The 16,744-nt window shown below is 43.9% G+C and overlaps 1 protein-coding gene across 1 annotated transcript in view; it reads right to left on the bottom strand.

Moving 5' to 3' along the window:
- Positions 1-16,744, bottom strand: part of CENPT (centromere protein T) — a 687,603-nt gene that overhangs the window by 327,650 nt on the left and 343,209 nt on the right. Inside the window, exon 6 of the mRNA XM_044082068.1 lies at positions 15,723-15,865. Coding sequence (XP_043938003.1) covers positions 15,723-15,865 — 143 coding nt within the window. The remainder of the gene's footprint in view (positions 1-15,722; positions 15,866-16,744) is intronic.

Raw genomic sequence — 16,744 nt, 5'->3', positions numbered from 1 at the left:
TCTAAGCCTCAGTGACTAGTGGTGTGGGTAATGGTTTTGGCTTTGTAGCTTGGAAGCTCCCTGTACCTCTTCTGGGTATGTTAGTTAGGATGTTTCTAGAGGTTGTGTGCGGTAGAGGGTATGGTAGCTTGGGCATTATTGTCTGCCTCTATCACAGACATGGAGGCCAGACCCACAGTGAATTTCCAAAGTCCCATGCATTGGTCAAGGCTATGTTTATATGGGATGGGGAGCCTGTTCCAGTGCATGGGTATCCTTGTGAGACAAATATCGGTCTCATCAGCATGCCTTACTTATGTCACAAGGAAATTTTAAATCCTTGAATCTAGTGGTTCTGAAGTTCTTCATTTTGCAGATGTGCAAAAGGTCCATCAGAGCTGGATATGACGTTGCCTTGTGTATCAGGCATAGATCGCCTTTCAGTAACCTGTAGGAGACAGAGCACAGCGATATGGCTTTAAGGCAGTCCGTATAGGGATAAACTGGATTCTCCTGGTAAGGAACCTTTGTGGAAGTTCGAAATGTTGCATATGTTTAGTCAGGTATATGCTGAAGATGGCATTACATTCAATGATGGGTGTGACAAGGGGCGAATAAAGTGGCACTATGACATCCTTAGACCTATAAGCTATGTTCTTACTTATAGCTTAGGTGACACAGAATGATTTTCTTACTACCTTGGTTGCATATTGGTCAAAGGCCAGATTACTATCTACATATGTTCCCAGATCCCAGAACACTGGGTCAACTCTTAGAGGTATCCTATCGAGGGAGCAATTAGTCTGGGTGTCAGTTTTCCAAAAGGCACAATAATGCATTTCTTGACATTGAGTTTTAGTCCGTGACTGTGGCGCCAGATATTTGTCTGTGTTCAACCCCATTGTAAGATATCGGAGTCATGAGGGGAATCTATGGTAGCTCTCAATGTGCAGTTAACTGTGAACTTGGTCAGCTTAAGGACATTAACATTATCAATGAAGAAATCGATGTTGAATAGAAACGGACCCAACACTGAGCCCTGAGGTAGCCCACTGCTGACCAGTCTGTTTGTGGAGGTGGCATCACTAATCTTAACTTCCTGGGTCCTGTCTGTGAGCAAGATGGCACTCTTGCAAGTTAAGTAGTAGTTTTATGTCCAGTTTGGTGGTTTGTCAGCTATATCTGAGTGAGGTATTGTACTGAATGCCTTAGCCAGGTCCACATAGGGGGTATGCACTGTTTTTCCCTCATCCATTGCCTTGGTGACTTTTTCAAAGTCTACCAGGTTCAGCAGGCATGACCTTCCCCTTTGCCATAATTCATTCCATGGTTTTGCATATTAGACTAGTCAGGCTAATATATCTGCAGTTTCTGGAGTCCACTGATGGTCCACCCTTGTGAAGTGGAATACCCTTTGAATTCTTCCAGTGTCATGGTACAAATTCTGTTTTGAGGCTATAGTTGAAAAGTGACTCAAGTGGTCATGATAAGTCATGTTTCAAGCTATTTAGTGGCATCCAGGATACTGTCAGGACCCACTGAGGCTGTGTTTTTGGCCTCTGTGAGCACCACCAAGACCTGCTCTCATTTAATAGCTGGGGGATTATGTTAGTATTTCATGGGGAGGCAGGGTGTGGGGACTGAAGTATGAGCTGAATTTGTCAAGCAACAACTTTGCTAAATTGCTCTACTTAGTGAAGGTAGAATCACTAACCACTAGTTCTACAAACCAATGTGTGCTGCCTTTGAGGTTTTGGAGATAGCTGTAGAAGCCCTTGTGGTTGTCTTTAGCCTGAGAGGCTATCTTGACCCTGTAATTGGCCTTGTTGAACTTAGTCCTCTTAGTTTTCTGCTTAGTTTAATTAGAGAGCTTCCATCATTATTGGAGTTGCTTTTCCTGATTTTAGCTACAACTTTTTTCCTTTTGTTATATATCTATTAAAGTTAGGATTCTACCAGTATGGCTTGCTTTTAGAGTTTGTTTTGGACTTACTTCATGCAGGTACAGCAACCACTGTATGGCCATTTATATGATTGCATATGGTCTCCAAACAATTCCACACAGGTTGCCATGAACTTGGGGCTAGTAGGGCACTGAATTTTGATAAACTATCACTTAATAGGATGTGGTTTGCTTTGGAAAATTTGCTAACTGTTAACGGGTTTGCTGGGGTTACAGAGTTGATTTTTATTTCAAAAGACATAACGCTTTGTGGTCTGACCTCACCGGTGAGGAAAGAACCATGGGGGGGGGGGGGGGTCATGCAACACTTTTCCACACTGGTGAGTACCAGGTCCAGTATGTCTGAACCTCTGGTAGGTGTGCACATTATCCAGTTAATGGTATTTGTGTTAATAAAGTCCAGGAATCATTGTGCCTGTGAGTATGAGGCAGTGTGCGTTTCCCAGTCTATCGAGGGACAGCTAAAGTCCCTCATTAAAAGGGTATTTGGTTTAATGGTGGGTTATTCCAGCAAGTCTAAGTAAAATTTATGGGACTTTAGGGACACAGAGGGTGACCTACAGCTTGCCAGGACATGGTATGGGACTTTGTCAAATGATTTGCACATGAATAAATTCCAGATCACCATCCTGCATAACGGGCACAGACTTATGCTTGTTGCTAATAACAGACCGGGACTCTGCCACCTTCTGTCCCTGTCTGTGCAGCTGATGTTATAAATGTGTGGATACAGATTTAGACTCCTCCCCTTCTGTCCCTGCTGTGCAGTGGGTGTTATACATGTGTGGATACAGATTTAGACTCCTCCCCCTTCTGTCCCTGCCTGTGCAGCTGATGTTATAAATGTGTGGATACAGATTTAGTCTCCTCCACCTTCTGTCCCTGCCTGTGCAGCTGATGTTATACACGTGAGGGAGTCACCGAAGCCTTGCACTGCAGGAGTACTTCCTGCAGATTTAAACCACATCTCAGTAACAGCACAAATGTCTGTATTCTCCAGAGTAAAGAGAGCTTGTAGAGTGTGGAGTTTCTTGTTTAGGCTCCTTGCATTGACCAGTAACACCTTTAGGTTTCTTTCAGTTTGATTTGCTATGTCGGTAAGTTTGTCAATTTGGCATAGCCTAAAAAAGGCTCTAAGGGGGTAGATAAAGTTTATCTGACATTCAGAAACCTATGGGAGACAGGTGCAGACCATCCTTTGCAAAGCAATGCGGTCTGTTAACAATAGCCTCCCATGCTGACAAATTTTGAATCCCACTGGAAAGACAACAGAAACTAAACCAATTATTGAAGTCAATCATCTTTTGCTCATACTGTGGCATTTATTTACTTATTTATTTATTTGCCAGGATAATCCAATCGGGCCACAAGGAGCCCGTTTTCAATGGAGTCCTGGGGAGAAAAGCTCCAGAAAAATACAAATCCATAGTACACATGCAAGGCATCATCCTTGGTAAAGGTAGAAGGCTGCACAATGCAAGGCATATACCTGCCCGAGACACATATTCAGAGATATCAACAATGTGTCTTCATATAGTCCAGAGAAGTGGGTGTCAGGTCACTACCGTCTACATGAATTATGATGAAATCATACTGCTACCTGCAGTGTAGTGAATGAAGTGCAAGCGTAACTTGGCAGAGCCTGGCTCCAGACAAGGTCGCTAACGCCCACATGAATTATGATGAAATCATCCTGCTACCTGCAGTGTAGTGACTGGAGTGCACGCATAACTTGGCAGAGCCTGGCTCCAGTAACTGTTCTCTTCTCTTTGTTCAATCTAGCGAGAGGGGCATCCGTGTGTCACAGAATGGAGTCCTCTATGAATACCTGCAGTGTAGTGACTGGAGTGCATGCATAACTTGGCAGAGCCTGGCTCCACACAAGCAGATGTTCTCTTCTCCTTGTTCAATCTAGTGACAGGGGCATGTGTGTGTCACAGAATGGAGTCGTCTATGACAAGAGTCCTTGCTAATGTGTTACCTTGCCTTACTGGCTTTGCTCTTGGGGGTCCACTGGGTGCAGCTCTTATGTGGTGTTTGGTGCTGCTTTTGGGGAGTGCTTCTGTTGGTAAATCGAAAAGGAGATAACATATAAGTGAGCATATGTCTGACATATGAAGGAAGGTTATCATTACTGTACTTTATAAACATAAAGTAGGGAAAGATGAGGCTCATTATTTTAGTTTTACTGTGTTGCAATTTGTGTATAACATGAGAGGGGAAATTTAAAAGAGAACATGACATGTTGAATACAAGTGGATAACTAAACTTGGGGCAGATACGCATCCAAGGCTTAATGGATGCCTAACTATTAAACCTGCAGTAAAGCTTAGGCAATAGGGACAGTAACCTTACAATTAATTAAATATGCTAATAGTGATCATGTGACTTGACTGAATGCATTAAGCTCTGAACTGGGGTTTGACATTTAGATACATATGAAGCATGCTGGTGTGAAAGCTTGCTTTTACCTAATTTTTATTTAATTTTTTTTTCTTTTTCCTGAGTCAGTTCTTTTTCTGGCTTTTATTTTGTTCCTGGCTTGGTTTACCTGAATGAGCGCTGGTGCATACAAACCTGGGAAATAAACACCAGCACATCTGTCTCAAAATCAGACCACTAACAGTTTTCAGAGGGGAAAGGGTCCCTTTTCCTTTTTTTAAAAAAGGACTATGGACACCAAAGGTTGACCTGAGGAAGGCTGCATATATGGAAGGAGTAGAACAGAACACCTTAGACCAACTCCATCATGTCCTAAAAGGGGGCCTGAGATGAGGAAAGGTTGGAGACCCCAACTAGCCAAAGCTGTGGCAGGAATGATGCGTATCAGGGATTTGCCCGTCTTACTTCTCAGGATGATCACCTTTGAGACCTCAGTCCGCTGACAAGAAGCATGGACCTCTAATCTGGTTCTGCAAACCAGAATCCTTTTGGACAAAAACCCTGAAGGAATATTACTCTCACCCTCTGAAATAACAAATTCATGAAATAGGAGTCAGAACCAGAGATGGCACCCAGACTGACCAACAGTGTAATAGTTTCAGCTTGGGAAGTTGTATCATCATCCAAGTAGCAACAGCCTCCTAAGGTGCAATGCCAGAGAGTTTGGACAAAGCAGGCATCAGTGAGTGTCAGGAGGCTGCCAAAGAATGTCACTGCCCTAATGTCTCTGAGCCTAGAGCGTCTTTCTAACTATAAAGGAAGCTCTTCCTCATCCCATCATTCCTTCTCTTGATGGTGTTTATATTAAGTCCAAAAATTCTCTGCATCTTTTCTGGGCTGCACCTTGCACGTTTTCAGCGAGATGTCCATCAAAGATATGACTCACTTCACAATGTTCTTGGACAAAGTGTATAGTTTTTTTTCTTGACGAAATAGTGTCAGAGTGCTTTAGTTCTCAGTTTTGTGGTCGCCTAATTGAACAATGTGCAATGGAAAAAAAGAGGTGATGATGTATCCTGTTCACAAACATAATAAGCAGCCTACAGAAGCCATTTTGTGGTATTTGTTTTCCACGGATAAAAACAAGCAGTCTTATCACTGTCTGACATTTACTGCCCCTTTGCCCAGAAAACTCCGAAAATAATAAACATGCAGGAAAAACATAAAAAAGATTTTCCACAATGAGGCACTTGCGTATTTGTCTACCTGGAAACTAGGATGAATTGACAGACTGACAATGCAGTGACATATACTCACTGTCCTGCTCAAACTGCAGTAGGAATAAACCAAGATGAATAATATTGCAAAGATGTGAAAGTTAGGGAGGATGCTGGGCCATCTGCAGTACAAGTCCCCAAATGTAAAGATTAGAGCAAAAATGAATCATAAGAAGAAAGTCTATATGACTTTTTTATGGCCTGGATCATCACAACAGAAGGTTGACTGAATTATACAAACACCACTGCTTTTACTTCACAGTAAAAGAGTGCTTAACAAAGACTTGAATTTTTTGACTCCCGCAGCTGACCACAGGCTTGCTCCCAGGTACTCTCCTAATTCACTATGTCTACTAGACCTGCCTTAGCCTCCCCTCCAGGCTAATCCACACCCACATCTGCAGCCAGTGAGAAGAAAATGAGTGCTAGTGCAGAGTCAACACTGCTGCAGGGGTGTTTTTTTTTAAATGCCCTAGCTTTCCATCCCCCATATGTAGACCTGTAACCGCGTTTGGGGTGATGTCTAGTGAAGCTTGTTGGTGTACTGTTCTACCTCATTGGCATCTCAGCCACCAACTCTTCTTCCCTTTATTTATTTCTTTATTGACATTTGTTAACCGAGTTGGTCCACCTGGTCTAGTGGCCCATTTTCAGTGGAGACCTGAAGAGAAAAGCTCCATTTACAGACAGTTTACAGTAATTAAATATTTGAGTCAAAAAAATTACAAACAAATTGTTATACAGCATGTTAAAGACACAAAATAGAATGCATGCACAAAGGAATACACACAATGTTTTTACATAGAAAATTATATATTTACATATTTACATAAGAATTTTATCCATCAGCATTGATTGAGTTTAGGAAGTAACTGCATAGTAGGGTACTAGATGAAAGGGGAGGGATTATTTAGATGTGTATATGGGGAGCTTATGTTGCGTCTTGACAAGGGCAAGTTTTGGTATTAAGCAGATGAAGTTTGAGTTCATTTTTAAAGAGTGATGGGTGGGTGATGGAACGTATGTCTAGGGGAAGTTTGCTCCAGGCATGGACAACAGAGTATTTATATAGAAGTTTGCCTACTGTTTTCTTGGGTTGGTAGGTGTCTAGTAGTTGCTGATTAGAGGTACGGAGGTTCCGAGGTGGAGAACAGATAGAGACAAAGGAAGAGAGAGCTGGACAGGATGAAGGTTTATAACGAATGAAGTGTAACATTTGAAATTGTGATCGCAGCATTTGTTGGGGGAGTTCAAGCCACTGGAGAGAGTTTAGGACGAGGCAGTGGTGTGCATTGTATGAAGAGTCTGTGATAAATCTAGCGATCATATGGTAAGTTTGTTGAAGTTTGTTCAAGGTTGTGGCCTGAATGTTGGTAAGACGTGGGGCAGCATATAGTAGGGAGGGGAGGAGGAGTGCCTGTGCAAGGGAGAGTCTGCCAGTAGATATTAGAAATTGTTTGTTGCGATACAGTAAACCTAGTTTCTGGTGCGTCTTTTTTATGCATTGGAGTATGTGCAGGTTGAATTTGAGTTCTTAACCATGATGACTCCAAGGAGTTTTGTGTGGGTTTCGAGTTGTATTATTTTATTGTTAGAGGATGTAATAGCAAAGGTGGATTTATGGTGAGTAAGAGTTTGGTCTTCTTAGGGTTAAGGATAAGTAGATTATTAGCCAACCACTGTTCAGTGGATAGAAAGGCATGTTGGGTTAGATATGGAGCTCAGAGATATTGTTAGAGATGGAGATGAGAGCTGAGACGCCAGCGTACTGGATGAGGGAGGACTGACAAGATGTATAGAGATCATTGGTGAAGACATTAAACAGAAGGGGACCCAAGACGGAAGCTTGCGGTACACCGATTGGGACAGGAATGGAGAAAAGGATGAGAGTCATTTGCAGGATAGGTAACTGGAGAGTCAGACAAGAGAGGTGAAAACAGGTTGAGATTAGCGAGTTTAGATGGCAGTAGGGGATGGGAGACCATTTCAAAAGCTTTGGAAAGGTCTAGGACGAGAAAAGATATGAGTTTATTGTTATATTTGGCCTCAGTCATGTCATGAGTGAAGGATAGGAAGGCAGTAGTTGTGCTGTGGTTAGGACGGAAACCATGCTGAGTGGGAGTGAGAAGGTTATGCTGGAGGAGGTAGTTCAGAAGCTGTGAGTGAATGCATTTTTCAAGAATCTTAGAGGGGGGGGATAGGATGGCGATGGGTCAGTAGTTAGATGGGTCTGTTGAGTTTCTTCCTTTATACAGGGAAATAGTGAAGAAAGATTTCCATAGGGTAGGAACGGTGGATTCTCAAACTGATTTACTGATTAGAACAGATACATGATAGGCAATGGATTCTGCAGCAAGTTTAAGGAAGGTAGGAGATAGATTGTCAGTGGAGGGAGAGTAGTGTTTGAGCTTTAGAAGAAGAGATTTGATGTAGAAAGCAGGAACAGGGTGAAAGTAGAACAGAAATTTGATTGGAGGGTTGGCAGAGAAGTTGTGCTAAAGTTGGATGGTATGAGTGTTTGGATGGTGTCTAAGTGTTTACTGAGGAGGGTAGCAGTTTCCTGAGGGGGTGTATTAGGGTAAGGCCAGGAGAAAGAATTCTGTAAAGGGTAAACCAAAACCTCCAAGGGTTGGGTTTGTTATTGAGCTGGACTTTTTTCGTTATTAGTTTCTTTGTAAGATTCCTTAGATGTCTGTATTTGTGCAGTAGAGGTAGTTCTTTTGTTTTGATCCAGGCTTTCCAAGCACCGTCTCTTTTGTTCATAAGGGACCTAGTTTCCTCGGAAAGCCAGGGAGCATAATTTGATTTTATTCTAATCTTCACAGAGCGAGCAAGGGAGTTTAGGATATTCAGGAAAATGCTATTGAACATACTAACTGCGTCACTGAGAGGGACTTGTCTAAGGATGGACCAGTCTGTACTGGAAAGAATGGAGTTGAATTGGGATATATTAAAGTTAGAGAGTTTACGACAATCTCTGTAAAGGTGGGGCTTGGGAGGTTGGGTGGAGTGTCTTAGAACAGAGGTGGGGAGCAGATCACTAAGGGAGTCTGGTAAGGTAGTGGGGCTGTGGTAGTGGTGGGGGGAGTTCGTGAGAATCCAGTCAATTATGGAGCTGGAAGATGAGTTTTTATGGAGGCGGGTGGGGAGGATATCAGTTGATGGAAACCATGTAGGTTGATACTGAGTTGTGGTGAGTCACTTGTACGTTTGGACCACTCCAAGTTGACATCTCCTAAGATGAGGGTTTCATACGGTATACTGTGGGAAAACCAGGCTAAGATATTCTCTAGGACAGGCAAATTATTCCCAGGGGGGATATAGATGGAAGCAACAGCAAATTTCTTGTGAGGATTAAAGTGGCAGTTTAGGATGATGAGTTCAGCTGGGTGGAAGTCAGGGATAAGTGTGATGAAAGGTGAGAGGAAGTCAGGGATAGGTGTGACGAAAGGTGAGAGATTGTGGCTACTGGAGTAGAGGATGGCTACACCACCCTCTTTTTTGGGGAATCTGTCGGAGCGAGAGATATTATAGCCAGGTGGGAATATTTAGACAATACCTTTCTGTGTCCCCAGCCTAAGCTAAGGATCTAATGAAAGGAATGCCAGAGTGCACACCCTCCGTCAAGATCATTTCATATTCCTGAGCTGCTAATCGAACCCAGGGCGCCTGGACCACAGTCAGGGTTTTACTGCTCTATATCACAGCACTGTCTGACAAAGGCTTAATACTTTGTCTCCATTCATTCTCATTTCAAAAAGATATCCTCACAATGAATACAACAGGCATGAGTTCAAATGTGAAAAAGACTGCTACTGACGTAAATCAGCAAAAAAGAAAAAGATTATCAAATTATCTGTCATACTTTAAAGAAGATTCTCTTTCTTTTAACACAGAATCATGAGTTTTGAGAAATAAAAATGTTATATCTTACCATAATGTCTTACCGCAGCTTGGCATCTGTGTTGTCTTCCTTCACTCCTTCTCATGATAGGGTCTCAGATCCGACCTTTGGATTTGGCTCGGCCACATTCTACAGACTTGGATCTGACTCTCAAGCTCTTCCCTCCTACCTGCACTAAATCCACCCAAGTACCTTGGATCGAGTTTGCTGACTGCATACATCCAACACCCACACAACAAATGCATGGCAGATGAGGCTCAGACATGGGACATAGGAGTCCCTTCATAAATGAGGTTCCCCTAGAAGAAAAAAGCAGGGGGATGTTTGGGCCAGAAAGTGAAGAGGATTGAAGGAAGACAACACAGATGCCCAGATATGGTAAGACATAACCGTTTAAACTGATGTCTTCTTCATTCCTCCTCATTATAGGGTGAAAGTCCCCAGCTACGTAGATCCTGGGTGGCCCTCATGGAAGGTTATGCCAGAGCAGCATCGAACCAAAGCAGGCTCTGCTCCTGGATATGGCATTCAACTTGTAGTGCTATACAAAAGTATGATTGTTACACCAAGTCGCTGCTGCGCAAATGTTCATCAATGGAAGTTCTAAAATAGAAGGCCATAGAAGCAGCCATAGCTCTGGTTGAATGTGTTTTGGGAGGTCTAGGTAATTCCATTCCCTTGGATGAGTAAATGTATGAGATGAAGTTAGAAATCCATTTCGCCAAGGTAATTTCAGATACCACTTGTTCAAGTCTATTAGATACGAAGGGTACAAAAAGCTGATCAGGCTTCCTGTCCTGTGCAGGTAAAAACTGAGTTGTCTATGAACATCTAGAAGATGGAGAACATACTCCCCTTTATTAGAGAAATTGGGAAATAACACTGGTAACTGGATGGACTGATTAATACTGTTCTCGGTAGCTACTTTGGGCATAAAAGATGGATTGGTGCATAAGGACACACTGTCTATATGAAAAAGTATGTAAAGAGGTTTGGAGAATAAGGGTTGTAGTTCAGAAATCCTCTTAGCAGAAGTTATAGCCACCAAGAGGACCATCTTCCATGACAGAAACTTCATGTCACAACTTGCTGCTGGTTCAAAAGGTCGCTGGGTCAAAGCTTGCAACACAAGAGTGAAGTCCCAAGAGGAAGATGGGTCCTTGATTGGAGGCCTTAATAAGAAAACACCTTTCATGAAGGATACATAGTCTAAAAGTGGACAGAGAACAGGATTGACTTTCAGTATGAAAACTGAAAATAGCAACTAATTGTGGTTTGATAGTTGAGAAGCTAGCACCTTCATCGAAAAGGGTGCTAAGAAACAACAAACGTCTGAAACTGGTGCTGAGAAAGGGATCCATGTTCCTGCTCGTGGCCCAAATAACAAATCCCTTCCACTTACTGGTGTAGACTGTTTTATTGGAAGCCTTTTGCAAGGCTAGAAGAATTTTTCGGAATGGGGACCTAAGCCTGGACTGTCTCAATGGGTTGGAAGTGGAGAAACCAAGCAGTCAATCTGAGGGTTCAAAGGTTTGGATGCTGCATCCCTAACGGATAAGAAAGGAGATCCTGACTTGGCTCCAGAATCCAAGGAGGATATTTCAGATGAGACCATAAGAAGGGGAATCACACCACATGAGGCCAAAAGGGGGTAATGAGGATGACTAAGCTCTTCAACCTGCTTGCCTTCTGAAGAAACTTCGAGATGAGCAGAAGAGGAGGGTATGTATACAAGAGACTGGGGACCAGTTGTGGACTAGCACACCCCTCGGGGACACCCCTGGAGGAAGCATCACAGTGAAGAAATTGCTGTATTTGTTGTTGAGGAGACAGGCAAATAGGTCGCAGCATAGCTGACCCCAAAAGCTGAAGATTGTGTTCACCACTGATTGACTAAGGGACCACTCATTCAAAACCAGGAGCTATCTGCTGAGTCTGTCCGCCAGATTGTTGGTTTTCCCCGGGATATGCGTTGCAATTTGAAGGTGGTCTGAAGATATTCCCCACTCACACACCTTCATGGCCTCCCTGAAAAAGGAGTAAGAACAGGTTCCTTCTTGTTTGCTGATGTACCACACAACAGACATGTGGTCGGTGTGTATTGCAATAGTCTCCAAAGGGAGAACATCCTGTAAAGCTTGCAACATTAGGGGGACTGCTCTCATCTCTAGGAAACGGACATACAACCTGGTCTTGGTAGGGAACCACGTGCCTTGGACCATCTTCCCATTGTAATGCCCCCCACCCAAACTGGGAAGCATCAGTGGTCATGGTTGCTATAGTGGGGGGCTGTTCAAGAACGGTCTGCCTAGAATGATGTCGTCTGACTGTATCCACCAACTGGGGTGACATGCCTGCAAATGAGAGTCAACCTGATGTGAAGGGCAGCGGCTAAGAGAGGACGGACCATTGTGTCACTAAAGTCCACTGGAGAACCTGCATGAAAAATATGACTAGTGGAACTAATAGACTAGCGACTGACATGGACCCTAGGGTCTGCAGGATCAATTGAGCAGTGGGGGTCTTTTGGGCTAACAATTCCTGTACCTGATTTCACAGAGTGGCTACTTGGTGTGAAGGAAGAGAAGCTATCTGATCCCTTGTGTTGAGCTGCATGCCTATAAATTCCAGATCCTGTACCGGAGTCAGGTTGGATTTGCTCATATTTATGGTGATGCCCAAAGAGTGTGATAAATGGATTAAGTAATCCCTGGCTTGGATTAGTTGATGTCTCATGGAAGCGGTCAGGAGCAAATCATCTAAATATGGAAACAGCTGGAATCCCCAGAGTTTCAAGTAAGCCACTACCACTGCCATGCATTTGAACACCTGGGGGGGGGGGGGCTGTGGTTAGCCCAAAGGGTAGTGCTCTGAACTGGTAATGACTGGCTCCCAGCTGATTGCACGGATATCTCCCAGACTGCATTTTGATGTGATAGTATGCATCTTTGAGATCTATCAAGCACATCCAGTCGTCCTTGTGTAACAGTGACAGAATGGACTGAACCTCAAACATTCGGAACCTCAACTTCATGTATTCATTCAATTTGCTTATATCCAAGATGAGTCTTAGGTCTCCTGTCTTTTCAGCACCAAAAAGAAGCGGTTGGGACCTCTTGGATGACTCTCTTTAGCAACAGTTGTTGGATTTCCTGTGCTGCCTTTTCCCTTTGACCGGGTGGCACGTCAAGAAGGCTTTTGGAATTTGGGGAAAGAAGAGAAAAGGGAATGGAATAGCCTCTGGATATTATGCTTAGCACCCAATGGTTTTGAGTCAACTGGGTCCATCCAGGCTTTTGGGTGCAAAGCTAGTCTGCCCCAGACTAGCCTCCAGAGACGGACAGTCAGGAAGCGCCAGTAAGGCTCATCTGAAAATAATTCCCTAAAGCCATGGTTCTGCAGACCCCCTTCTGCCTCTAGGGTGGTGTCTACCATCAAACCCTCCCCCTCTCCCTCTACAGCACGGTTCTCCATGTGGGTCCTGGAAAGGCCCTTGGGATTTGAGAAACCACATTTTCTTACCTGCATGTTGGCTCCTCGAGAAGGACCTCGGGAGGGGTAGAAAATTTGATTCCAACAGCAGAGAGGGTCTTCCTGTCCTTTTCGCTGCAGGTAAGTGTACCTTGAACTGATGGCCCAAAATGGGAGGAGCCATCAAAACGGGCATTCATGAAAGACATCTTAAAGGGCTCCCCAAAATTCACACAGCCTCATCCAGGCATGTTTGCTTAGGGAAAGTCCTGAATTGGCTGCTCTCGAGGTGCCCTCGATGGTATGGGAGATTAACCTCATCAATGAGTTGGCAATGGATGAAACAGTGGTCAGCTTGGAAGAAACTTTCTTAAATTCCTTCGCAGGTATGGACTCTGACAGAGAGAGATAGTTCCTTGATCAAATCTCTCTGTAGCGGAGTAAAATGAGCCAGGTAGTTCAATGACCACAGCGCCAAGGTGGTTGAGGCATAGATGCGCTTCCCAAACTTATCAAATGCTTTAGACTCCTTGTTAGGTGGATGGACATTAGCAGTTTCTTCTGCCTGCTCTTTTTTAGTGTCTGCCACCACGACAATGGCATCAATCACAGGACCCTTCCTATCTGCGGGGGGGGGGGGTTACCAGCAACCTATTGGGTCATTTGGGTATAGGCTCGATGGTGTCCAGTGGGACACTAAGTCAACCAAGGTGTGCACTGGGAAGGGGTTCACCCAAGGCATAGATGGGCACATCCCGAACATGTCCAAGCCAAGAGAACATACTCCTCAGAGGAAGAAGGATGGGCAGATCACCCACCTTTCTGCTTAAGGATCTCTAACATGTCCCCAAAGGAAACATCTTCAGGTGGGGATCAGGGGGATGTTTCCCCCTCACTGACGTCAGTGTCCTCGGTTAAAGACTCTATGGGGGGGGGGGTCTCCTTTTGCACATCTTCTACCGAGGAACTTTATGAGCTGAGTAGTCTGAGGAAATGTCAGAAGAAGGGAACAGGAAATTCTTGGAGGCCACACAGGACAGGAAGACTCATGGCAGGATGACTGGGAGCAAGGCCAGGATCTGATGAGGGTAATGGGGGCGGAATGGGGGACATGTGCCATCAGATCTCTAACTTCGGAGAAAGCCCTCTCCACTATCTGAAAGGCTGAAGGACCAGGAGAAGTTCTTTTAGTCTCCCCCAAAGCAGAAACCACCGATGGAAAACAGGCAGGACTCACCTTGTATCCACAGACTCCAGAAGGGATTGGACATGAACTGCAGAGTGTCGAGGTGCCTAAGGGAATGGATGGCTCAGAGGAGGATGGAGCTGACCACAGTCCCCCGGATCCAGCACCAACTCCAAAGCTCCGAGACTCGCTCTGCTCCAAAAAGTCTGGAACACGGCTAGTCAAGGGCATCCTCGACATAGAAGGAAGCTTCTCCTGCAATGAGCCCGACATGAACGATAGTACCAAATCCTGTGACTCCGAAACTAATGGTTGGATCAAAGAAGGAATTCTAGTGGAATGGCCAGGGTAGCTCACGGATATGACCAGGGACGGAGACGAGACTACCCCCACATCTGGATCTGGGCCTTGAGAAATCTCATCATCCTGTCCATTTCTGCCACGGACCAGCTTCTGGAGGACTTGGATGAAGCCAAAAAGGGGGGCCCAAGAATGCTTTGACCTGGAAGACAGAGCAGGAGACCTTCAAGTCCTTGGATCCGGAGGTATTGGATCTGACGTAGGAGCAGAAGAAGGTGGAGGAGAAATGGTAATAACATTCCTTGGATCCGTAGGATCTGACCGGGGGTGTCAATTTTTTCGGGTCTGAAGATTTCTTATGTTTCTTAGCTTCAAGAGTGTCCCTCGGGGAAACAGGGAGGGACCGCTTTTTAGACTCTCTCACGGTAGCAGGACAGGAAGAAGAAGCCAAAGAAGGGGTCTGAGCCTCCGGAGCCGAGGAGGGAAGAAGGCCGCTAAGAATCAGTTTATTCCTACGGTCAGCAAAAGTCCACAGATTGAAAGCAGCACAAATGTTACAATCCGCTTTCAAGTGGTCAACACCCAGGCAAGTACACGCACTCCTTGCGGGCATCCTGGTTGGGGATTTTATACCCACAAGAAGTGCAATGTCTAAAGCCAGGTGAAGGTTAGTCTGCCATAGCCAAAAAACTGTCAAAACCAACAGTCACCAGCTGAAGAAAGCTAATGGAATGGTTCTAGGAATACAGGTAAACTTTACATTTTAACTCCAAACCTCTAACTTTAATTTTAACTTTAAATGTAATGTTATATTTAAGTTAAAGTTTAAACTAGTGATGGATAAAGCCAACAGAAACTTTTTCTTTTTTTTTTTTTCTTTACAGGAAGAAAAAACACACACATGCACACAGAAAGAAAGAGAAATGGAGGGAGGACTTAAAGAATCCACCTAAGGTTACACAGCAAGAGAACTTTAAAAAACACTATCCACAGCCTGAGAGCATGTGATCTGCATCCAGTACACTAAAGCAGCAAATGAGATCTGAGGTACTTGGGTGGGTGTAGTGCATTATTTGTAAGAGGGAGGAGCTTGAGAGTCAGATGCAGGTCTGTAGAATGTGGCCAAGCCGGATCAGAGACCCTATCATGAGGAGGAATGAAGAAGACATCAGATCTATAGTTCAAGTATTCCACATTATCACAACAGCTCAAATACAACAAAACATTTTAAAATGAATCACTTAAAAGAATAGACTATACAATGAAAGTTCTGTAAATCCTGGTTCACAGCTTGTTCAAAATCTTCCACACTGATGACCTTCCTCTTCTTTGGCCTCCGTTGTAAACCTGGCTTCAAGATAGACTTCTCAGGGTCAGGAACAGACAGCGAAATTCCACCAAAACTATATAAAAAAAAAAACAAAATTACTCTTACTACCAGTGTTTTCCACAAGTGGTGTGATTCAGAATTTATTCACTAATTTAAGAAACATTTCTTAGCTAATCACAGTATTGTATAGCTGGAGCTCTATCGATTTCTTGTGGTTACTTTATGGCCTTGAGAAGGCAAGGGCAACATCCATCCAAATCAAATGTCTGTATTAAAGGACTATGACAAACAGCTGACTTGCATCACATGACAAATTGAGGAACAGCTAGTGCCAAGTTCGATGGAGCCCTCTCTGTGATGTCAATGACCCTTGGCCCAAGTAGCAGACCCATGGTTGGCACAAGCTAGATCCGGGGGAGGGGATGTGATTAAGTGACTGACAATGTTTCACCCAGCTAAAAGACAAAAATAAGATGGGGACCACCAGTTTTTGATAAGAGAATTCCACATGAAAGCTGAAAAAATAGTTGAAAATCTACGGACACAGCTTTTTTAAAAATAAATAAATAAATAAATAAATAAATGTAGAGGGCTTCAAGCATTTCTAACAGAAGACAAAGACTAGGTCTTTTGATCTATACATTGCTTTGACTGTTACTGGAGACTGTACAACCACTACAAAGGACATTAAGTCTGATCAAAGCTACGACCGTATGTAAAAGTTTGTCATGGCTCTTCCTGGCACATTACTGGCTTCTGGACAGTGCTTGTGACGGCGTACAATGGGAAAACATATCTCAACTTCATGTTTGAATCTGACTTCTGTCTCTAAGGCATCTGCTTTCAACATATATTGGGTAGAAGATAGCAAAGACAGGATCTACAAAAGCATGACACTGACTTCTTTACTGCCCACAGAACAAGTACAGACTATCCTCAAACGAAACCAAAT

The sequence above is a fragment of the Protopterus annectens genome, chromosome 8.part1 (assembly GCF_019279795.1).
Source record: "Protopterus annectens isolate FY-2018-M chromosome 8.part1, PAN1.0, whole genome shotgun sequence".
Taxonomy (NCBI): domain Eukaryota; kingdom Metazoa; phylum Chordata; order Ceratodontiformes; family Protopteridae; genus Protopterus; species Protopterus annectens.
This window is presented reverse-complemented; position numbering and strand designations above follow the sequence as displayed.